At 37.0% G+C, this 24,731-nt stretch overlaps 1 protein-coding gene across 2 annotated transcripts in view; it reads right to left on the reverse strand.

Moving 5' to 3' along the window:
• Positions 1-299: 299 nt before the first annotated feature.
• The window catches only part of EPHA3 (EPH receptor A3), a 368,458-nt gene continuing 344,026 nt past the window's right edge, over positions 300-24,731 (reverse strand). For both annotated transcript variants that reach the window (XM_001501427.7, XM_005606092.4), the window contains exons 14-17: positions 23,724-23,873; positions 22,024-22,217; positions 8,565-8,720; positions 300-3,060 (exon numbers count right to left, since the gene is read on the reverse strand). In XM_001501427.7, the coding sequence (XP_001501477.3) occupies positions 2,955-3,060; positions 8,565-8,720; positions 22,024-22,217; positions 23,724-23,873 (606 nt within the window). In that variant the 3' untranslated portion in view covers positions 300-2,954. The remainder of the gene's footprint in view (positions 3,061-8,564; positions 8,721-22,023; positions 22,218-23,723; positions 23,874-24,731) is intronic.

Here is a 24,731-nt window from a genome sequence, read left to right on the forward strand (position 1 = left end):
TTTCCTGTTTTCCCTAAGCTAATTTACTTCATTTTTGTCACTTGTAATAACAGAGAACTGTCTAATACAGTTGTGTTCTTTAACCATGAAGATAACATTCACTAATAACTTCTAGCTTACTCATGATGAGATTTAGACAAAAAAATGTGGATTACATAACAGGAACGCTTCCTCACTAACGGAAAAAAAAGAAACAAATGCATTCTTCTTGACTTAAATTTCATTATTTTGCTGTTTAAACAAGCATATACTTTCATAATATTTAAAAAAGCTTCAAAGACCACTTCTGTACTCCAATCTGTAAAAAATATTTTCATTATGTTTATTATAAAAATATAGATGTTTCCACTACAAATCATTTTACATTAGTAAGTGGCCATCTACATTGTACAACATAGACTAAATGAGTAATGTTTTGAAAATACAAGCTTAAAGTAAATACATGTTACCAATCTTATCACATTTATATATGGCTTAATTGATACCTAGTACAGCATAAACTGGGCGAGTTATCAGAAATAAATAATAAATGTAAATCAAATTTAAGATACAAAACAGATCATACGGTACATGACATCGTGAAGGAGTTGTGGTTCCGTGTTTATTGAAAGTCAACGCAGTTCCTGTACAAAGAGATGGCCACACGCATCCTAGCACCTCTACTCCACAGTTTGGAATCACACACTGTTGTGTTTACATATGTACAGGGTAAGAACTGTGTAAAGTAAATTTATAAGAGGTCACATAGAAAAATAGGGGAAATATGAGAGCAACAAACTGTCTATACCATCTCTACTTTCAAATGTAAACCAGAGCCAAAGTAAGTGAAATAGATTCAACGATCCTCAATTTCTGTGGGTTCATGACATGCACAGATTTTGCTGAGTATGCTCAGAATAGTATCTAAGAAAGTAAATGCTAGTCTGGGAAAAATGAAATTGGAGCCCAATTCAGATCTCAATCTAACATTCCACCACACAAAACATTTGATTAAATAAATGTTTTCTAGCTGTTTCTAGCAGGCTTAAGTGAAATTTGTAATTAATTTCATAACCTCATATATCTTTTTAAAAAGCTCAAGCTCTTATATATCCAATACATAATTCTAGTAAGATGATTTGACTATAAGGAATATCCCAGAAATTTAAGAAATAATCTCATATATGGAGGAACACAACCTAAGCCTTATTACACTCAATTTACAAGAGATTAGCACTTGTGAATTTTGATCTGTGATTGTAAGCTGTATAGTGTTCCATTAAGCATAAGAGCATACATGTTGCAGCATTTTTTATCCATTCCGTTCTTGTGACATATGCATTTCTTATTCCCATAACATGATCATATCAGCATTAGAAAGAATATAGACAGAGCTAAAATGTTGCTTCACAATATATTAGTGTCGAGATCTCCACTGGGTACATCTTTTCAAATATTACTGAATATGATGACATTTGACCTTTATAGAATAGTAAGTCTAAGTTCCTGCAATGACAGATCTCTCCATTGCCTACAGATTTTGAGTCATTTGCTAGACAACCAGCTATTTTGAAAATTATAAGCCATACAAATGCAAAGAAGTTCAATGCTTCTAAGTTATACACCAAAATTACAACAGGTGCATTTCAGTGGAAGACTCTTAAAGATAATAATACCCGGTATTGGTGATCACAATGTTTAACTAATTTAACTAAACCCCAGTGGTGCAGGTAAGTAGTTCAGTTATCATCATTCCCTACAAACAGCTTAAGAAGTTTAAGCAAAGAGATCAAGTGACATTTCAAAGCCAGTCAGCAGTGAGTTTTTGACTCATGCACTGGCCTATAGGCTCTGTTGCCAACTAATGCAACAATCTAAATAAGATTCCAATTCTTTCCAGTGTAGCTATTCTCTATTCAGGAGCTCTAAATAGCTTCTTTACTAACGAAGGGAGGTGGTGATCTCCTAAGCACCGGAGCAGGGCAGGCATGTCATTGAGAAGCCATTACACACCAGCCAGTGCATCACACTAAATTAACAGTACACACTTTCTAATAAATGGAGAGATAAAAATTGATGGGATAATCCATACTGTGAGAGATTGGGCTAGTCTATAAACAGGGAATGGGTTTGGCTTCTTTCCTTTCATATAGATAGATAGATACATAGATACATATAAATGGATGGTTCAAAAAATCTGGAAAGAAATTCATCATTCTCCTTGTCTAGTTCACCATGTTTCCTACTGCTGACAATTTGAGAGAGCATTTGGCACTTGGCTGTAACAAACCCAAATTAAATCATCAAGGTATAAATAGAAAACAATAAAAGCAATTCAAAAGAAAATAAATACATACTTTTCTTCAAAATTAAGACAATTTTTACATGATAATACTGAAGGAAGCTAACAATTAAAAATGTGGAGTGCTTAAAACAACTACAAACTTCATCTCTATATGCTTTTAACAGATAAAAGAGAATAATACAATGGAAAGGTAGTAAATATGGCCAGATAGTTTGAGGTATAAATTCCTCGATTTTGCTTGTGTCTAAGGAAACAAAATACCTGTTACAGATTTCTTCTGTGTATAAAAATATCACAAGTCTTTTCTCTAGTGGCTCACAGTAAACAGAGCCACCACGTTCATTTTGTCACTTCACTTGTTTTGCTCCGTGATCATCAGTTTATAGTCAATGGCTCTATGCTAGTTCTTCATCATTTCACACTGAAGAATTTTAATTCAATTCATCGACTAATATAAAAAAGCAATTACAAAACAAAATACACCCGCCCACCCATCCACTAAATGATCGGGGAAAATAAAGGGTTTTCCAATTCCACTTTAAGGCATTTGTACTCATATCTGAATGTCTTATTGGGCTTGGAACTGCCACCAGTATCTCCAGCATTGTCATCAATCTTCAGAGTAATGCTACATCTTCCACAGCCACCACTTCTAACCGGAAATAGCATTTTACACTGGAACTGGACCATTTTTTGATTGAGTTTCTAGAGCTTTAATGCTACTGATGATCTTCTTTTGTGGCCCAACCACAGTGACACCAACTTTTTTCATGTCACTGTAAAAACAGAAGAAAATGTCTGGTGAGAATCGTGGTTTCTTGAATAGTATGTAAGCAGAGAATTTCAATTAGCAAAGCTTGCACAACAATATACCCCAGTGCTTTGGACCTACTTTTATGATTTTTGCATCATCCATGTATTATATATATCCTGGCCATTCCACTGCTATTCTTGTGGAAAAATATAGTTGGTGTAGTGGGTTGAATAGCGCCCCCTCAAAATTTCTGTCCATCCGGAATCTCACCACGTGACCTTATTTGGAAATAGGGTCTTTGAAGATGTAATTAAGACAAGGATCAAGATGAGATCACACTAGAGTAGAGAGGGCTCTAAACCCAATGAGACTATGCTGATTAGAGACAGAAAAGGGCACACAGTGACACAGAGAAGAAGGCCATGTCAAGATGGAGGCAGGGACTGGAGTGATGCTGCTACAGCCAAGCAATGCCAGGATCCACCAGAAGCTGGAAGAGGTGAAGAAGGATTCACCCCTAGAGACACTGGAGCAAGAATGGCCCTGCAAACACCTTTATTTCCAACTTCTGGCCTCCAGAACTGTGAGAAAATTAATTTCTGTTGTTTAAGCAAACAAGTTTGTGATAATTTGTTATGGCAGCCCTAGGAAATATTACAGGTGGTCAGACATTCTTTGTGGGGCATTATCCCGATCCCTTGAATCTGGGCCAGCTCAGGGACTGCTTTGACTGACAGAGTATGTAGAAGTGACACTTATCAGTTTTCTGCACTCAGGTCCTAAGAGACTGCTGGATTCCACTTATTACCTATTGAGACACCTTCTCTGGGCCCCAGAGCTGCCATATAAGAAGTCTGATGACCCTTGGGCATTGGAGAGGCCATGTATAAGCACTTAGTCTACAGTCCCAGCTCCATGCCCATCTGTACCAGGTCAGACATAGAGGAAACCATCTCGAGCCCTCTGGGTTGGACCAGAGTCATAGTAGATGAATACTTCAATCAACACCAATGCTAGAGCAGAAGAATCAACCCCCAGCAAGCCCTGCCCAAATTCATAACCCACAACATTGTGATATACAACAAAACTGTTGTTGTGTTAGCCTTTAGATTAGAGGCAGCTTGTTGCACAGCCATGGGTAACTGGAACTATTTCTTTAAAGCATAAAGATCTTTCAAGGTAGAAAAAAATGACAAGGAAATATCTTTATTTATCAAAATTATTAAATTTAAAATAGTTTAAACTCAGAAACCAGGCACTAAAATAAAGACTATAAGAACACACAAAATTTCATTTAAGGGGAATAAGACTTAGCTAAACAAGTGCGAATGATTAATTAAATATTCTGTATTCGTGATCAGTTCAGATAGTCACGTCTTTCAGGTCCTGGCTCGCGGGGCCATCCCTGACCCCCTATTTGACATGGTGAAACCTCTCTGCACTTGCACCCGCATGTCCTATTTTCATTTCTTCCTCCATTTTCTTCCAAGGCATTTATCACCATCCAGCATATCGTCTTTCTTTCTGATTTGTTTTCTTTATTCTCTACCTTGTCCCACAAGAAGGTAAATTCCACATGAACAAGGATTCTTCTCAGTTTTGTACATCGCTTAGCAATCATACCCTGAACAACGGCTGCCATTTAATAGGGACTTAATATGTACTTACTAAAGAATAAATCAACAGTCCAAAGCATATTTATCTGGGGAGGTTGACAGAGGAGTATAGTATCATTTGGCAGGGAGCACCAGGCAAACTGAGAATAGCAAGAACAAAGAGCACACGTGCAAACATGCACCCGCACATACACACACAGAAGGGACTCCTTTACATTGAGCACAAAGGGAAGGACAAAGACACGGGAGTTCAATTACGGAATTTTGATTCTTTATATACCATGGATCTATCTTTAAAATGAAGAACAAACATTTACCCACTTGTCCCCAAACTATAAAAAAAGTCAGGTTATGAATCTAGAGCTAGAAAAAAGGGCAGATAAAATATATGTGTACAAATCAATAGATCCTCACTCTTTTGTATTTCTTCTCTCATATTTCTTCCAATTCTATATCACATTTTTTATGACTCATACATTTTTCTCTGTCTCTTCCTTTACTCCTTCTTTACAATCTTAAAAAACAATGCAATAATTACGGAAAGCAGAAAAAAAAATTGTTCCAAGGTGGTATACTAATTTCCTGAGCTCTTTGAGAAATTTAAGCACAGTGTTAGTAATACATGCTGGGAGACTTGGCCCCCATCTCCCGTCTGAAACTGAAGCACACACACGCCAGCAGCTGGGAAAAATAAGATGCTGAGAGTTCACAGACCAATTTGGGACAACTCTGAAGAGCTAGCCCAGCTCTAGGACTCTTGTCCCACTAAGAAGGGCTGAGTCCCGTCCCTCAGCCAATGCCCGCCCCCAGCACTCCTTTACAGATGTATGTCTCGAGTGCACAGCCCAAAAAGTCTTCTGCAGAAAACTGTTTCAGATTCTGCATCTGGGAACCCTGTATAAGCAAAGAGATACATACTTTTGTTTGTATTTAATGCAAAAGATTATGCTGGATAAGGGAATTAAAGTAATCATCCCTGTAGGTTATGTCTTAGCTTGAGTTATTATATGCCGTCTACCCTCTAGCCCCTTGAGAATGCCTTCTACCTGCCACCCTGCCATGCCCAAAATAGTTTCAAACCTCCAGCTGCTATAGTCCCAAAGCACTCGCCACATGCTCACATCAGTTTACTAGTCCTTGAGAAGGGCAGTGGAAAAGCTCAAGACCAAAGAGCAGCTCAGGGTTGAGACCAGAGGTTCACGGGCTGTCTCAGACTGTAAAGGTGTAAAGGTGACACTGAAAATGGCCTCTAAGGGAGCGGGACAATGACACGTAACAACTAATCTGCCTGACGTTCATCCCACACACTTAGTTCTCTCTGCAGTTTCTAAGTCTCTCTTGTTCTTTCTCATTCTTTCTTCCTTTCTCACATTAACCTTCTTAAATTCATCTTAGGCTATTAAATAACATTTAAAAAAATATGTTGTATTTACTGAATAAAACTGCAAATTTCCTGGACTTCTGTTGAAAATTAGGTGACTTGATTGGCTTTCACATAAAGAAAATCCCCAAACTAACTGAAATATATTAATATTTATTTGGGCATGAAACTCCATTGACCTTTTCCTGTGACTTGATAATATGGAAAAAAAAATTAGACATGGTTTTTGGTATATCTGTCCTAATCTAAGAGAATCTCTAGAGTTATTAGGTCAAGGGAATCATTTCTGAATTGAATCTCGATGGCACAAAGAAAATAGATTTGAAAGGAATCAAATTCAAGCAATAAATCCAATACAGAAAAATGAACGATAAAACATGGAGTTAAATATTTTGTAGCATTTAAGTTGAAAATGTTGCCTCATTAGATTTCCCCAAATTATTAGTATATCCAATATTTTTTATAAATTCTCATTTTTGTAATATAAACTAGGGACATGAGGTACACCACACTGCAGAGACCCAAGAAATAAACAATTCCTCTCAAGGAGTTTAAGGTCAATAGATGTTAATCCCAGATTGTCCAAGAATTGAGGAGAAAGAACAGAAGAAACAGAAGAAACAGTATTACAGGAACTGAAACACAGAGAGATCTGGAACCACCTGGCTCGGTGTGAAGGACCAAGGTGTGAAACAGCCAACGATCTCAGGAAAAGCCAGCTTTCACCTTGCATCTACATTATAGGCTGTTCAAATAATAATAATAATAATAACTAAGTGAAATGTTCTAACCAGCCACAAAAGAGCTTCCCGTCCAACACAGTGTTGTTGAGACAAACGCGTCACTACTTGGAAGTATAACAAATGTTGTCACTTCACCTTTTTACACGTTTTCTTAGCACATTCACAGCTTATAATGTCTGACTATATTTAAATTGTGACTAGCAGTTAATCTTATTAACAACATTCTGCCTCATCCACTTCTATATAGTGTTTCATTATCTAAGAGCTCTGAGTGTTGATATTTTATTGAGAACAAATATTTGTCTAGCTTTGCCTTTGAAAATCTGGCAATGGTGCAGAAACGTTCCACTCTGTGTTTGTTCTTTGCTATGCTTCTGTGCTCTAAGGCACGTGTCTTGTATATTGTAACCCTCATTGTTTATATTACTAAAATAAGAATTTATAAAATTATTTAAATACACTAATATATCCTGGGACTGTGTCTGATCTAAATAATGACCACAGAAACTCAAAGCATATTGTCAATTAGGACAGAAGTCTATTCAACAAACACTGTTTTCTGATTTAAACAGGAATGCTGACACACGGTAAGTAGACTAGAGTGAGTTTATTTTCTAAGAACAGATGCTCGTCTTCATTAGTAATATACCCTTCCTGTAGATCCGTCTGTGATGTTTTATGTTTCTGATCGGAATGCTATTCCATAAATGGTAAACTTCTTTACCTATTCATTAGGCATTTGCATCTTTATTAATTACACTGCACACTCCTTTTTGACATCTAATCTGTTGCTCTCCACAGTGAGTGTTTAAATGATTGACAGGGTGACAATGAAAATCTTTAACTATTCAATAACATTTAAATATTCACATGTTAGATGGAGAGGATAAGACTTAAAGGAACGGGAGGTCTCTAAAGAGTTTGCTTAATGTGACAAAGATGAAAGATAGACTCTGGCACAAAGATAGGCACAGTTTTCAAACAGACCATGCAAGCTACGAAACTGTGAACAGCTTTCAGTGTGTCAGCCCAGCACAACTGCCTTTCTCTGGAGCAGTCCTACATCCAACCCTCGGGGAAGGGCCCCGGCCAGTTCATGTTATCTCACCCCACCTCTCTCGAACAGAAATGATTAAGCCTTGGCAAACATATCTCTTTGGAGGAGCCAATCTATAAGCAGGACTGAGCCCATCAGAGTTTCTGTCCTTGGGACTTAGAAGAAAGAGAGTTGGACACTGGTCCGTTGAGTGGTACACCAAGGTTGTATGACCTAAGGCTGAGACAAGCATTTTCAGCTATGTGCATGGGAATGCAGAAAAGGTCACTGTGTAAGAAAACAAAAGATGGTGCAGTCACATTAAAAAGTGAAGTAAATTGGTTCTCATTCACAGAGAGATGAAGAGTATGGCTTCTAGTTCTTCACTTCCAGTTCCCAATTACAAAAATGCAGGAATATACTAATTCTTATGCTATATCTGCTTATGTTTAAATCAGGGGCTTGATTTTGTGGGATTGGGTATGGGTAGGTCTGTTGGTCTATCTGAAGAAGGTCATATTTCAATGTAGACATTGATCCTGGGGACCTAATCTAATGAAAGAGGAAGACACACCAATACGCATCAATCTAGAAGGAGTTGTTGACGAACAGACCCAAGATCCAGCTCAGCGGTTACAGCAGACAGTAAGTAGCTCAGTAATTTAACTGATGTTTATGACACTTTAATTCAAAACAGGTATGTTCACTGGGAAGTTCAGAATCATTCAGTCTCAAAAACTTTTTTCTTACTCTGTGGAAATCTTGGCTATGGTGTCACAAGAACTGTACTCCACTCCTGTGAAGATTTCCTTGCACTGTGCTGTCCGGACACCATTAAGCCAGTCACCTGGTGTGCGGAAGGTAGGGACGTCGACATTGCTTTGGTCCAGAAGAAGGTTTGATGGCCTGCAAGAAGGAAAACACCAAAAGGGGAGAGATCAGGAGTCAGCAGAGATGCTGCATGTCAAAATCTGACAGCAACTTCAACAGGAACTTCCAGACTTTGTGTCGCATTCCTGTTTACCTGTGGAATTCATCTGTCATGAAGGCTTCATCTGCTCAAGTTGGCAGCTTGTGAGAACACAGTATAATCATCTTGTCTCAGCACTCCCCCTCTCCACTTACGACTGCTTTTTAAATCATTGAAACTTTGCCAATGAAATGCATAAATATATCCATACATACTTTTATAATTTAATTTGTTTAACCATTAGCAAAGATGGTGGTAATTTAGGATGCAATTATAGCAGACACAACACACTGCGTATTTTGCTGTCTAATTTGGTGACGGATATGGTTTCCAACATTAACTCCTGCACACTGAATGCTCATTTGTAGCTGTACAGGCTGCTGTCTAAAGGACAGTTTGAATAACCTAGACTACACTTACAGCAGGACATACAGTCAGTAGAGATTTAAATAATGCCACAAATGTCATTAAAAATATAAATTACAAAAGGAAAAGCAGAAATTAAATGAAAAACAATAAATGAAATTCTCGTAAATGTGGCAACACCGAATGGAGTTCATGATAATTACAGAGATAGGTGATGGATAGATGAGGAGAGGGAGAGAGGGAGAGAGATGATGGACACTGTGACTGATTTATATTGTACAATACAATCAGCATTCAGAGGAACCTGTACGCATGACTGTAGCTCTATGACCAACCGCAAGGTCTGGTGAGTCACAGGAACAGAAGGGACATAAAAGCAAAGGGGAAAAGGGGGAAGAAAAAAAGAAAAGAAAGAGGAAGACCAGGTTTTCATTGCTGAAAAGCCCAAAGAAGCAGCCTGGTGGTGAGCCGCTCTTGGGGTGTTTGCATCAGCTCGCACTGACCTCTGTAACTGTAGGTCTGGGTCACTCATAAGATTGAGGCCAGGCACCAGGAGGACAATTGATTGCTCTCTCTCTTTATTCTTTCCTTTTAAGGAAGGGATCTTGAGCAAAAAGTAGTTATGAAGCCCTTTGTTTTGAGATGAATGATAATAATAATAACAACAGCAATAAGGATGATATTGAACATGTATGAGCACTTACAATGTGTCAGAGACGACGCCAAGCACATTACACAGACTAAAGTGAGGACTTGAATCCTTACAGCTTTGTTAGGCACTGATGCTCTGCCCCCGTAATAGAGGGGGAAGCTCTAACTAAAGGAGACGAAGTTATAAATCCGAGTTCCTTCAGGCAAAAGAGAGATGCAGCTGGGATTCAGACACAAGTTATCTTATACCAAAGCCGACACTCTTGGTCACTATGCCATACCATCTAAGTGAACTTTGTTCATATTGCATTTCCCCCATTTTCTCCTAAGCTATTTATGATTCTAGGATGTGGCCTCTTTGATTTTTCTATTGGGTAATGTATAGTGGTTTGGTGCACAGATGCTAGAACCATAAGGCCTGATTGAATCCTGGGTATGGCACATCCTACCTGTTTGACCTCAAGTGACTCTCTCAGCTCGGCTGTTTCCTCATCTATAAAGTGGGGATGATGGTATAATACTGATTTCACAACAACGAAGACTACATGAGTACATGCAGACAGCACTTAGAGCAGTGCTGGCACGGAGCAAGCTGTCAGTCATCCACTTGTTATTCTGACAGAAGATGACACACCTAGTGAAATGGTTGAAGTTTTTAAAACTTCAAGAAGAAAATAACATAGTAAATTCCAGTTTATACAAATTGCTGGGAATGTGATGATCTTGTTAACTCCTTTTTTTTTTCTTTTTAAAAAGGCGCTTTTTCTAATGCTTTTTGGTGAGGAAGATTGTCCCTGAACTAACATCTGTTGCTAATCTTCCTCTTTTTTTCTTTCTCCCCAAAGCCCCAGTACATAGTTTTATGTCCTAGTTGTAAATCCTTCTAGTTTTTCTATGTGAGATGTCACCAAAGCATGGCTTGAGGAGCGATGTGTAGGTCTGTACCCAGGATCACAACTGGTAAACTCTGGGCCACCAAAGCGGAGCACACGAAGTTAACCACTACACCACCGGGCCAGCGCCAATAATGCCTACAAGCTCACAATGATTCCACAACCAATGCTTATAAATGGATATGCTATTCTGCCTTCTGTTGTTTCTGTTTTCATTATTGCATATATTATAATAATATATATTTATATAAAATAATATCATAATAATAAAATATATTATTAACTTTCAAACCATATGTGTCATAACCTGACTTTTATTTTACAATTGAGAAAGTGCATTTGGATTTTGGCCCCTCAGAGTCATCATTCAGAATCTTTCAGGTTTTGTGCTACTGCAGATGGATTTAATCACCATTGAGCTCTTGAAACTTCTTTAAATTATTATTTTTTAAATCCCAAATAATAGGGTTTTTTAAACTAGAACTTAAAATTTTCTTATATATTGAAAATTAATAATTGCCTAAATGAAATCCATCATTTGAGGTACTTAAATTCAACATTTAGAATTAGTCATCAGAAGACACCAAAATAAATGAAGGATATATTGACATGCATTTATCCTTACATTAGAAATAAATTTAGCTCTCTGAGGAGCCAAATCCAATGATGTTTTTAGAAATAGCATAAAATAGTAGCCAAATGAAGCATCCAGATAAAAATATACTGATAGCGTTTTACCAACTAATGATTACCATCCAAGATACACGGTGAAAGCTCACATTCTCATGGCAAAGTCTCTCTGTGAAGTAAATCCATAAGAGTGCCGACTCTAGCCACACTTACAAAGGGGTTTTAATTGGGAGGTTTCCACTACTACTGATGATATTTCTCCAACTCACTCCCTAACATACAAGACATATGCTTAAGTGCGAAGTTAAGATTCTTAAATCTGGAAAATTGTGTATCACACCCTAGACCTGCATGCTGTTGTTGGGGACACATGAAGGAATGTAAGCTGACACTTCATCTGGACTTTGATGGGGATAGATTACATTTATTTGATAAAAATAAAAGTTTAATGCTGAGTTTAAGAAAAACAAATGTCAACATGACATTTTGGTTCTTCCTGTGTAGGAAATAGACCAATAGCTAGCTCCCCCGTGGTGGTCCTTGTGGAGTGGAGGAGAGCTGGAACGCAGGACCCCCCAACCTTATTTACATCAGACTAAACTCCACTACTTCAGTCCTCTGTACCTCAAGTGTTTGAAAAATTAAAATTATGAAGCTTATAAGTTATATTTATGTGTTATGGTTTAGTGTTTTGTAACTAACCTTCAGAGATTATCTCTAAAAAAAAAGGAAGAAAGAAACAAAAATTAGGCATTATTTTGCAAAGCATTAATTTTCTTTCCTTTAAGAATATCTAGAAAATTACAAAATATCAATATAAAATTTTATAAATTATTCTCTTCTGAAACATAAATACAAGTAATTTTATATGATGCTTTAAATTACTAATTTGGAAAAGTAAAAGAACAGTTTATTTTCATAATTGCAGATTTCTTGCTTTTGTTCTGTTCCTAAGAACTTGAGGAATGAAACATACAGATATACAACCCAAGATTCAAAACTTACTTGATATTCTTGCATTGTTTTAGCAAGGCTATCATGAGTGAAATAGCCTTTGTCACTATAGGGTATTATATGTACATAACATTGGACCCATGAGATAAGTCATGGAACCAGTAAACAAAATTGATAATCAGGTGTGAGGAAATTTTTTAAGAAGAATGAAGTGAGACCTAGAAATAAGACCATAAGATATTAAAATACCTGCAGGCCTGCACACGCACCCCCCCCCCCCCCCCCCCACACACACACACACAGGGCTTCGGTTTCTACAGTAGCTGTAAGTTAGAATCTAATGCCAATTCTTGGTCCCATGAAGAGCAATACTTTTTTATTTATTGGTTGTGGGCGTGAAGAATCAAACGCCAGGACATTTATTCAGAATATTTATGAAGTGTGCCTAAGAGCAAAATGAAGAATTTTTTCTTCTCAATTCAAAATTGTTTTATTTTTAAACTCAACACTATAGCCAGACTCAACAAGACTTTAGAGAAAATTAGTGTAAACAAATTGAAATAGAACAGGACGTGTGGATTAGAGATTAGAGTGAACCCAACAGAGTTTTTCTGTTTATTACTCTGATCAAAGCACAACGAAGACAAAGAATGACCCAATTTTAATGCCAGTGACCTTAGAATAACCAGCCCTGCAAAGTATCATTTTTCCACTTCCAGGATTTCTCTGGGGATTTCAAATAAAAATTGGTTCCTTTCCTCCTCTGAGAGGACATCTGGAGAGTTTATCAATGGATAGGAATTTGTCTCTCACTGCGAGGAGCCTGTGATGTCTCTTCATGCGCACCGAGGGAATGTGGGCTTTCAGAGCAGCTGCAGGCTTTGGCGTCTTTTAGACCCAGCCCCAGACGTTGGGTCTGAAGGGGAAATTTATAGGCTGGGTGATGCGCACCGTGAGCTCACACTTTCACTAGACAAATTAGATAGGTTCCAATCCGTGCAGCTGTAAACGATGTCCTGCAGAGTTCCACCTGATCTTTTACAGCTTTTCATAAATCAGTACCTACTGGCCGCAGACCGCAGTCATTAAAAAGAGATCATGGAAATTACATGTTTGCTCAGGGGAAGTAAAAAATAACTTTCCTCCTTTCTCTCTCCTGCCTTGTATTTAGGTTTGTGCATTATTCTTTTATGGATTTTCATACTGTTGCATTAAAGAAGTACACATATATTTTCTTCCCATCGACTCTTATTTTATCTGTAAATGTTTTCATACCAATTAGCACCAAATATTGGGGAACAAATGCTAATAACAACTGCCAGTCCCAAGAATATCTTCTCATAATGATCTCATTCAATATTGCATTCGAAGTTTAAATCACTAGGTTTGCACATTGTTATCCTTTTACAACATAAAAAGCCCCCTTTTAGTTTACAAAGGGCTTTATTTTTCATGTGTCAAAAATAATGATTAATACACATTTCTTGAATGAATAAATAGATGCCTACTGAGTCTAGAAGTAAATATCAATAATACTGGAGATGTGTACTATAACACTATAATTGTCTATTTTTTTTCTGTTGCGAAAGTTTCAGGGAACATATTAATTCTTAAGAGGAGTTTCCTATAGGCAAAATATTAATTACATATACTTTTATTGTGTGTGAGAGTAATATAATTTTCATCACCTTTTATAATTTACTGTTAATTTTATTATTTTGAATGATTTCTTCTCACTGTATTTCAGGGAGAATATCTTGTCTTTGCCAATTTTTTAATGGGTATTTATAATGATCTTGATCTTTTTATATCTAACATTAAAAATTCCAGATAGGATTAAATGAATTTAATTTTTCATCAGTAATTAAAAATAATTTTAGTATATATAGTTTCCAACAGGAGATTAGTACATAAATGGCACATTAAGGAGAAGTCAAGTCATCATGTTTATTTTAATTGTCTCTAGGCCTTAAGCACAAAAATCTTCACAGTTATAGCTATTACATCTGCTTTAATTCTTCCCAGGGGTAAAATGACCTACTTTGTTTTTCAAGATTAAAAAAAAAATCACCTATTTGGCATATTTGCCTCCTTCTGAAAGGTTCTGGATCATGTTTATTCAGTGAGGAAAGTCACACCCTGTCAGTTTCAGAATTGGAGGTCAAAGTAATTCTGAGAAACAGATTGTTCTTTAATCATTAGATTTCTCTTAAAAGATATAATATTTATCAAAACAGCAGTTTTTCTCAAAAAGAATTACATCATGTTTTTAGAGATCACAAGTATTTTATTACTACTAGTTTAGTGGCATTAACAAAGAAAAACTATAAGTATTGCTTATTTTTGCTTCCTTTTGTCCTGCAAAATAATAAAGACAAATCTTTTCAAATTTAGCCATCAATGCAATCGTCCAATGTATTCAAAATCATTTCAATTAAATTAACTAAGTATGATTGGGTCTTCAGAACTACATTTTAAATATGTTAGTTATAGTGATTGTCTTTATGCCATGAATTTGGTTCCCTTCACTTTAGAACTTCATTCTAAATATATTGCATGTATTGTTTGATTTGTTGTGCCAAAAATTTGGATTCCATCAATTTACAATAATATTGAAGGATCCAGTGACCTTGAGAGTAAAAATTCTAGGCATTTCAAGGACAAGTCATTTCTCTACTTCATTTTATATACATAAATATCCAAAAATAAAAAGTATATCTTTCTATCTCAATACAAGTGAATTCATCTCTCAATTTCTCTATTAGCCTTTTAAAATTTTTAATGTAGCTGCATTCATAAAAGTAATTGAATCAATGTATCTAAATCCAGGAGTTATACGTTATAAGTAATATAAAACTATTTATAGAAAAATAATTGTATAATATATAATATGTAACTATTATATGATACAATATATAATTATATATAAATTTGTGTTATATGTAATACAAAACTAATCTTTCAAAATCGTTTCTTTTAAAAAATGAATCTTGCTTATTTCTCTTATCTGTATATCAAAAGCATGTGTTGTGCAGTAAGAGAAAGTTTGTCATTGTAAGACGGTTTTCTATTTATTTTTATGGCAGCATTTTCTATCAAGAACTTCCTTAAGAAACATTTCTCCAATTCTTAAAAAATGTGAGGGAGGGGCTGGCTCCGTGGTCAGTAGTTAAGTTCCCACGCTCCGCTGCAGGCGGCCCAGTGTTTCGTTGGTTCGAATCCTGGGCGCGGACATGGCACTGCTCATCAAAACACGCTAAGGCAGCGTCCCACATGCCGTAACTAGAAGGACCCACAATGAAGAATATACAACTATGTACCGGGGGGTTTGGAGTGAAAAAGGGGAAAAAAAAAAGTGAGGGAGTTTTATTTTTACCCTTTGATGCATGTGCATTATGATTATATTTTTTTCTAAATTTCTCAAAAGAACTATTTTCACATTGCCTTTTCCATTATCCAATTAAACCAGAACCTCTTAAAATTGTACATGTATTTATCACTCTAAAGCAATCAGAATAGTTCTCTAATTAGAACTCAGTGTTCTCATTGCACACTTGAATGGCTTTTTTCCTCAGCTGTCATTTTTTCTCACTCTTTCACAGCTTTTGATAACATGGTTCATCCTATCGACTTTTGGAAAATTCCTTGACATGTGGTTTTTGCGACGGTCTAAGTTGCATCCCTAACTCCGATGCCCCTTGTTCCTGCCTGCCATTCCACATCCTCCACTCTGCAGTTGGCACTGTTCTCCAAACCTCTGGCTAGAGACTGTTTGCTTTCTCTCTAGGTGGAAGTCTATGCACTGGGTTAATGTTCTGAGATATTAACGGACATTTCATACATTTTTCCTTGTAGAATTGCCATGCACTGGCATTGCCTGACTAACAATCCCCTTATAAGGAGCCTGAAATCTCCATTAGTTGCCACTGCAGCTTGTTAGATAGGATGGCATCATGCACTCATTTCAATTAGCTTCCTGGCTCTTGTAGACATTTGAGTTAGTGACTTCTGGACTGAGCAACTAAGACATTTAGAGGCTTCAGAAAGATCCCTGGGCCCCAAGGCAGGACAGAAGCAGCAAGGAGAAGCTCAAAAGTACAGTCTGGCAGGGGCCAGCCTTGTGGCGGGCGCAGTAGTTAGGTTCTCACATTCCGCTTCAGTGGCCCAGGGTTCGAGGGTTCAGATCCTAGGTGTGGACCTACACACCACTTGTTGAGCCATGCTATGGCAGGCGTCCCACATATAAAGTAGACAAAGATGGGCACACATGTTAGCTCAGGGCCAATCTTCCTCAGCAAAGAGAGGAGGATTGACAGCAGATGTTAACTCAGGGCTAATCTTCCTCAAAAAAAAAAAAAAGTAACTACAGTCTTGGCAGATTGAGAGGAGGGAATGTCTCAGTGTCAACCATCGTGGATCAACCCCCTCGCTCTTCATAGGTGAGAGCTTCCTGATAATCTATGGGACATAGCAGCTTTAATTAGAAATTAAATAATTATAGAAAAGTAAAAAAGGTTATATTTATGGTGAAAACCAGCATTACTAGAATGATATTTCTACCTATTAAGCATGTTTCTGACTGTTGCTTCTTTCATTATCTTTACAGAGAGAATGCGCTAAACTGTACGCCTTGCTTTGACTTAAACGTCTCCCCCAGATTGAGATGTGAACTTCCAGCTTCTTGTGGGACTTGGTCTCGTTGTGTCCACAATGCTTGTCTGCCTCACCAACTGTTCTTCCTTCTGCCCTTCCTACCCCTGGCAACGAGATTCCCATTCTCATAGCTCTCCACGCTCAGAGCCTGCAAGTAGTCCCCTGTACTTTCTCTGTCATTCTGTACATCTCATCCGTCGCCAGTCACCAGTAATACTCATTTCAGCAAAACTTTTTGAATTTGCATATTTTCCTTTTATTTCCTCTCCTCTACCCTAGCATAAACCCTTTCTGAGACTACTGAAATCACCTCATAACTCCCTATCATGGACCTCTATCCCTCCAGCCCTTCTTAGGTGTAGCTGCCAGAGAACTAGTCCACAGGCACAGCGGAACATATCACTTGAGTATCTTCAATGGCTCTCCTCTTCCTCATGGATGAAGTCCAAATTTCTATAGATGGCATTAAATCTTCCATTATCTGATGAAAGCATCTCTCAGGCTCCTTCTTCTAATTTCCTTTTCCATCCTATATTCCAGCAGAATTGTAAGTTCTTATTCTGGCACATCCTGACATCTGCTTAGACACCTTCTCCACCACCAGCAATGATCTTCACAAAGACACTCTCAGTGGGAGGTTCCGTGGGAATGATTCTGTTAGGAATCATTAACTCTAAGGTTGAAAATTGAACTGACGCATTATAGAAAGATTTCTGTAAATGTATATGAAATAAATGTTATCATAAAACTTACTAGACTCAGGAAAACTCTGGAAACATCATCCCTAAAGAATTTATTGTTTTTCCTGAAGGACTTTATAGGCATAATTCTACATATTGATCTGAATAACCAAGTCATTCAGAAACTTGACTCCTCGGTACCATCCACAAACTCAGATGGGGACAGTTTCCAATTGTATTTTGAGAAAGATGTTTCTGGAATTGAGTTGACAGAAAGGCACAGTTATGTGAAATTTTGCTTGGGAAAATATTTTAAACTTTTCCCATTTTGACTAATGTCTGCAGAAACTTGTGTAATGAATAGAACAAAATCAGAAATGTTTTTCTAAAATTTGCATGTTCTTTTTGAAATGGAGATTTACTATTATTTCACCAAGCATGTATTCATGTGCTTAGATATTTATTGAGTTTCCACTATTAACCTGGCACAGTAATACAAGAGAAGCCTGGGTATCTGATCTCAGAGGGCTTAGACTTTACTGGGGAACGGATACTTAAAAAGGACACACGGATACTTAAAAAGGACACGCGCAACAGAATTAAACTGTGTTGCCAGAGAATGCTTCAATGAATTCAAGATCAAGAAGCTGCTCCCTGAAGGATGCAAAGGAGCATCTAAAAAAGGGAACAGCATGTGCTGTTGTCTTCATATCTGAAATGCCCTGGCTTTCTGAAGGAATTTCAAGTTGGCTACTGAGGCGTGTTGTTTAAGTGACAGCGGCACAGGTTGAAAGGTAAAAATGCCCCTCTCCTCACTCTTTCACCCCTCCCCTGACAAAGCAGACTTGTAACTCAAATCACTTCTCTGCTTCAAATGCCATAATGGATCCCTCGTGCATTTCAACAAAGAGTCCAGTCTTCACCAGGCCTGGGTAACCTCAACCACTCTGGCTTCTGTTTGCCTTCTTAGACTCACGGCAGACTCTTGCCTTCCCTGCTGTTCTTGCTGTGGAACCCTTCTGCAGCTTCCTATAAGCCTCCAAGCCCATTTACAGTTTCTTTTCCCCATGTCAAGAATATCTTTTTTGGGGGGTGGGGGTGGGAGCCTTCTTTAAACAGCTGGCTCTTCTCCTTTCGTTAAGTCTTAGATCAATATCACCTCCTCAGAGGGCTCTTTCCCAACCACCTTTTATTATCTATCACAACCGTCCAGGTCCTTACTATAATATATTGTTTATTGTACATTTTCTATAATGTAAACTACAGGAAGGCAGGGACCATATTTGTTTTCTTCACAGTTCTCCAGAGTCTACCCATGCCTAGCATCTAGTAGATTGTCACACAACAAATAGTTGTTGAAAAACTGAGTAAATGAACATTTGAATAAAAGAAATGACATTGAAGAAGCAGGGCTATTTAAGCCATCAAAAGGAGTTTGGAATTTTTTCTAAGTGTAATGGGAATTCAAAATTATAAACACATCACCAAGATTTTATCATATATTATTTGATAAGAAAATTCTGAAGTCTATGTGAAAAGATAGGAGGTTACTGCAGTGGTCTAGGTCAGAAGGGGCAAGGGAGAGAGACAGATCATGTGACCCGGTGATCACCTGGATCAAAGTGTGGAGAGCAAGAAAGTTGTGCCAAGGCTTGTTCTGACCCTGATCCTGCAAATGAATAGGTGCTGATGTGCTCAACTAAATTACGAAGGCATTGGAAGGACGAGGCGACTGGGAGCAAATAAAAAGATAAACTTTCAGAATATTAAGTTTGAGATGTCTGTGAGACTCGTATTTGAGAAGTTTGGCTGTGAGGGTGCTAGAAAAATGAACAAGTTGTTGGCAGAGATGTGGGGCTGGCAGAGGTGAAGTTAAGAAACAGTATTTCTTAAATTCATCAATGATAAAAATGACCTGGAGTTTTTATCAGATGTCCAAATACCAGTCCCCTTTCCTAGAGATTCTGAATCAGTAGCTTGAGATAGGCCCGGATAGTTGTATACTTAATAAGTTCCCCAGTGCTTCTTATCGCCAGGGAAATTTGAGAAACAACGTACTAGAACATAGTTCTATGACAATGATCCTGCAGAAAGAAAGAGCTGGATCTGCAAGAGAGACACAGAAAGAGAGATGAGGGCTGGGGGGAGAGGATTTGTCTCTGGCAAGCAGAGGGATACTCCTCCATTCCTCTCTTCTAATCAGAGGAAAGAAGGATATGATGGGTGGACAAAGTACCAGTAGGTTTTTATCTTGGTGCTGGAATTTACCATCTGATGATTGTATTTTCTCAATAAAGTATGTGACAAGGGCATCGCTAGAAAGTTAAAGGGAATGAATTTAATCAGCGATGAAAAAGGATGAAATAATCATTATCAAAAGTGGGAAAGCAAATTTTCCAAAGGAAAAAAAGATTGTTGCTAATAAATTTATACTGATACAAACCTCCTAGTTGTGTATTTTAATGGCAATAAGTAAACATATGAAAACAATTTCAAAAACTTTTATATTAAATGAATTAAGCTGGATGGTAATTCTTAGAAAAATATTTATGTGTTCCCTAAAATTACACGTGTTATGACAAAACACATGTAATTAATTCAGGTATTAAAGAACATATGTTAGGAGAAAATATATTCAACAGATTTCACGAAGAATGGAAAAATGAATTTAAGAAGTTTGTTAAAATCTGACACTAAGGCATGCTCTGACATACTATAATCTAATATTAAGACTATTTTCCCACATAATATTGGAGTTAAATATTGCTAGATCATATTGTATGAGTTAGTCTTTATATAGATAACAACATCCTGTGGAAAGGATTTGAATGTCTTTTTTATGATATGGAAAGAAGTGAAAAGATGTTCTTTTTTGCTATGATTGCTGTTGAGTAAAGATCAAAAGAAATGGCTTCAGGGTGCCAAATGAGGACCGTATGTCCCAGGGAGGGACAGATTTGTTATCCTGCTAGTTGTTAAACTGTCAGGTGGACTTCCAGAAGAGTCTGAGTAGTCTCTCTCTGTCGAGTTTAAGACAGAGATTCATCCTTACAGGATAAATTACGGGTGGTTATATCTATTAAGACTATATCACCAGGTTCAATCTTAGTGACCTCTAAATATTATTTCCAACAAATACTCTATGAATCTTAAATACTGAGATTAAGACTTTGATTTAGATTTCCCTTATTCAACTTATTCAAATATAAAGTAAAAAGTGGATCGTGTGTGCTCCAAATAATTATTCCTAGTAAGCTAAAAAATCATATACTCTGTCATAAAGTGCATTAGCAAATGCTCTACGAGTTTGAAAGTCATGACTTTTGGTGATTGTTGGTAAAGAGTGCAAATGTGCAAGAAAGAAACAAGAAAAAAAAAGTCCTCCCAATAAGGCATTACATTGTGCCTTTTACACATGGGTCACAGTAAATCATCATTATGTAGCATTTATATATCCTAGTTACTACTGTGAATTTATGTGCACATACAGTGTAGTTCTCTTACTAAAACTCTGTAGCTTTTCTATAAAAGCACACATTATCAAAATGTACAAGAACTGTTTCTCTCTTATGTATATAAGGAAAATATAAATCATTAAATCAGACAGATAGCTCTGCCTTTAGTTTCTCTGAGAAGCAGCAAATATATTAACACTTCTTTTCTTCACATATGGCCCCTGACAAAATTCATCTCCCCTTCCTCATTTCTTCCATTGCACTTTGTACGTACACTTTAATTTACATTCCTCAAAGTCATTAAGAGAACTCCCTGATTCTTAACTGGAAGAATATGCATAAAATCTAATGGATGATGTGCCTTCTGGATTGCATTATTGCTATGATATATTGACATTTGTGGTGCTGTCTGGGAACACTGATATTATTTTACTCTTAGTTTTATCCTCGACAGTACTGACCAAAGTAATTGACACATAATAAGGGTTAAATAAATATTTGTTTAATTAAGTTGGGGGAAATTGTACTCTGTTAGCCAGTGCAATGTTTTAGAAACACTGTTATTTCGGAAGCTTTATTTTAAATGAGGAATGAATCAGGACTTCACTGGAATTCCCCACCACTCCAGATTTCCTTTTTTCTTTTTTGTTTAAATAATAGAGATTGAAAAGGAGCTATGTGTACAAGGTTTCTATTTTCCAAAGACTTAAACAAGCCTGATTGTAGACTCACTTCTAGTCAAGATGAAAGTTAAAAATCTTAGAGTTTCATCATTATCATTAAATAGTATGAGATTTCCTCCTGAAAGACTAAAAAGGAAAACACATCAATCCGATCTTGAGGAGTATAAGAGTCAAAGAATGCAGTTGGGGGAATGAGAAAAACAAATTAATGCCTTGGAGATGGAAACTATATTCATTTCAGAGAGAGTGCAGGATGCCGGCTCTAACGCATCACCTTGCCGCTGCGCTGGTGACGACCTTCAGACTTCCCGGGTTCCGGATCAGCTTGTCCAGGATGCTGACGATCTGCTCAAACTTGGGCCTGTTGTTCCTGTCTTTCTGCCAGCAGTCCAGCATCAGCTGGTACAATGCAGCTGGGCAGTCCATGGGAGGCGGCAGGCGGTAGCCCTCATCCACAGCTTTAATTACCTGTGTGCAAAGCAAAGTTTCAGGGGACTTAAGAGAGGCAACTTCTTTTACTTCTTCATGGGCAGGGCACACTCATGAATATTTTAATGCTAAGTGAAAAAAATCTCCTTTTAAGTTGCTTAAAAGGATAATAACTTATCCAATAAATGTTATTCATGCCCAAGAATATTATATAAAGAAAGACCAAGAGAAAGTGAATTTAGGGAAAAAAGTTTGCAAAAATACTTTTCAGATTAAAATCAAAAGAAATGTTCTATGATAAAAAAATTATATGAGTTACAAAGAAATTATTATTTGGTAATACAGATTTCTATGGAACTAAATATGAATGAAAGCGGAAAGAATCAGTATAAAGATTTTAGTTATACCACAGTTCAGATGGTACCTTCCAAATCATAGGAAGTTCCTTTGGTAAAAGCTCATGTGCTCACGATTAAGTAATTATTCCATTAGCATTTTCTAATCATATAAATCAGTGATTTTCGAACTTTCCTGTGGATCCGACTCATCTGGAGGACTTATTAATATGCAGATGATTCACCTCGGATCCCATAACTCTGGGGTAAGGCCTGAGAATTGGCATTCCTACAAATTCCTAGGCCATGCTAAAGTTGCTGGTCCAGAAACAACACTTTGAGATCCTCTTATATCAGAGGTTTTAGAAAATAGTGATGTGGAAAAGTGAGTGTGATTTTCCCAGTGCTATTATAGTAACTTGTTTGAAAAAGCACAGAAAAGTTTTTATATCCAAGCACACTCAAAGCCGGTTTATACGTGGGGAGTAGGAAGTGATTAAAAGCATCTGGGCTTCCTTCTGATGGATCTTTGAGCTGATGCTCACAGCCTCTGGCTAAGCACCAAGAAATATCTCTGAGTGCTGATCCCATATGCCAATACCATCCTTTTCCTAAGCATTAGCAAACATAACTCATGAGAACAAAAATCCTTTTGAAAAATCATATCACACTTATAATAGAAAGTTAAAGATTATATTCTCCATCCAGAGACTTCAATTTGTGTAACTAAATTCATGCTCAAGTTTAATGCATTATGAGAAACAGCATGCTAGAGATTGGTTGTTTTGTCTGACTTTGGGATATACTATATTTTCAGCAAACAAAATATTGACATAGATGCATTAATTAAATCTACAAAAGATGACAGAAGTGCATCTTACTAATGTTATGTAGAAACAATTTTGTAGCAAAAATACTTCAAACACTCTCTGATATCTATTAGTTATCTTGTTAGTCACTTCTTTCATTACACTGTGTTACAAATGTCTTCTTTTTGTCTCATTTCTAAACCCCTGTTTGAGAGAAAAATGTAAACTAGTAAGAGAAATTCAATTAACATCCTTGCATGATTTGGAAACAATTTCATTTCTTCTAAGTATTCTATTTCAGTGTCACAAACTGGGAGCCACCTGGTTTCATTATGCTCCACTTCCTTGCAGAGCTTGATCTCTTAATCTGAACCCATAACTCATAGACTACAAATACTTACGTCCTGATTGGACATCTCCCAGTATGGTCTCTCTCCATAGGACATCACCTCCCAGAGAACAATCCCGTAACTCCACACGTCGCTGGCTGATGTGAATTTGCGGTAGGCTATAGCTTCTGGTGACGTCCACCGGATTGGGATCTTCCCTCCCTTTGAACATAAATCATACGCACAAACATGATCGATGCATAAACCATAGACTATACATTATAATCTGAAATCTGATTGGATGTGTCAGGGCATTTCACCTCTGAAATGGAATGCAGGTTTCTGCTGATATATCTTGATACTCTGTTTTAATTCAGGCGGGAGTGAGTGACATACTAGTTAGTCCAATGTTTACTTCCAATCAATTTGGGAGAATTTTGAAAAGATGAAAGGAAAAAAATTGAAAATTGCTTAAATACTGACATTTTATATCAATTATGGTGCATTAATTAATCATCTGCAACAAAGCAGGTTGAAGTAGATGGGCTGTACTGCATATTAGAATTGAATGGGGTACCTCAAATAAGCCTTTAGTGATTTAACATAGATTTATGCTTGACAAACAGTCTTAGTTCAGAATGCGAGTAAGTTAGTATTTGTAAAGAACTTATACCACTCCTTGACACATAAGTTCTTATAGGTATTTGTTAACCACATAAATTCAAAATAAAATTAAATTTCTAAAAGCTCTCTTCAATACATTAATCAATCGTCTTAATTAATTCACTCAGTGTCTCACTCCATCACTAATCACTGAAGTACCTTCCACATACTAGGTAGGCACAATATGGACTAGAAAGCTATATTAACTACATTCCCAGAACTTACAGTCTAGGGGAGAATATTGCTTTTATGAGTTATGGGAGACATAAAAGTATAACTCCCATGGAATTTGCTCTCAGTTTAATAAATACATTTAATAAAGAAGTGCCGAGTAGCAACCATATGGGAAGTATTATGCTAGTCATTCTGGATGAGACAAATATAAATAACATACTGGCCTTTCTCTTTGGAAAATAT

This window comes from Equus caballus, chromosome 26, assembly GCF_041296265.1.
Source record: "Equus caballus isolate H_3958 breed thoroughbred chromosome 26, TB-T2T, whole genome shotgun sequence".
In the NCBI taxonomy this organism is placed as follows: Eukaryota; Metazoa; Chordata; class Mammalia; order Perissodactyla; family Equidae; genus Equus; species Equus caballus.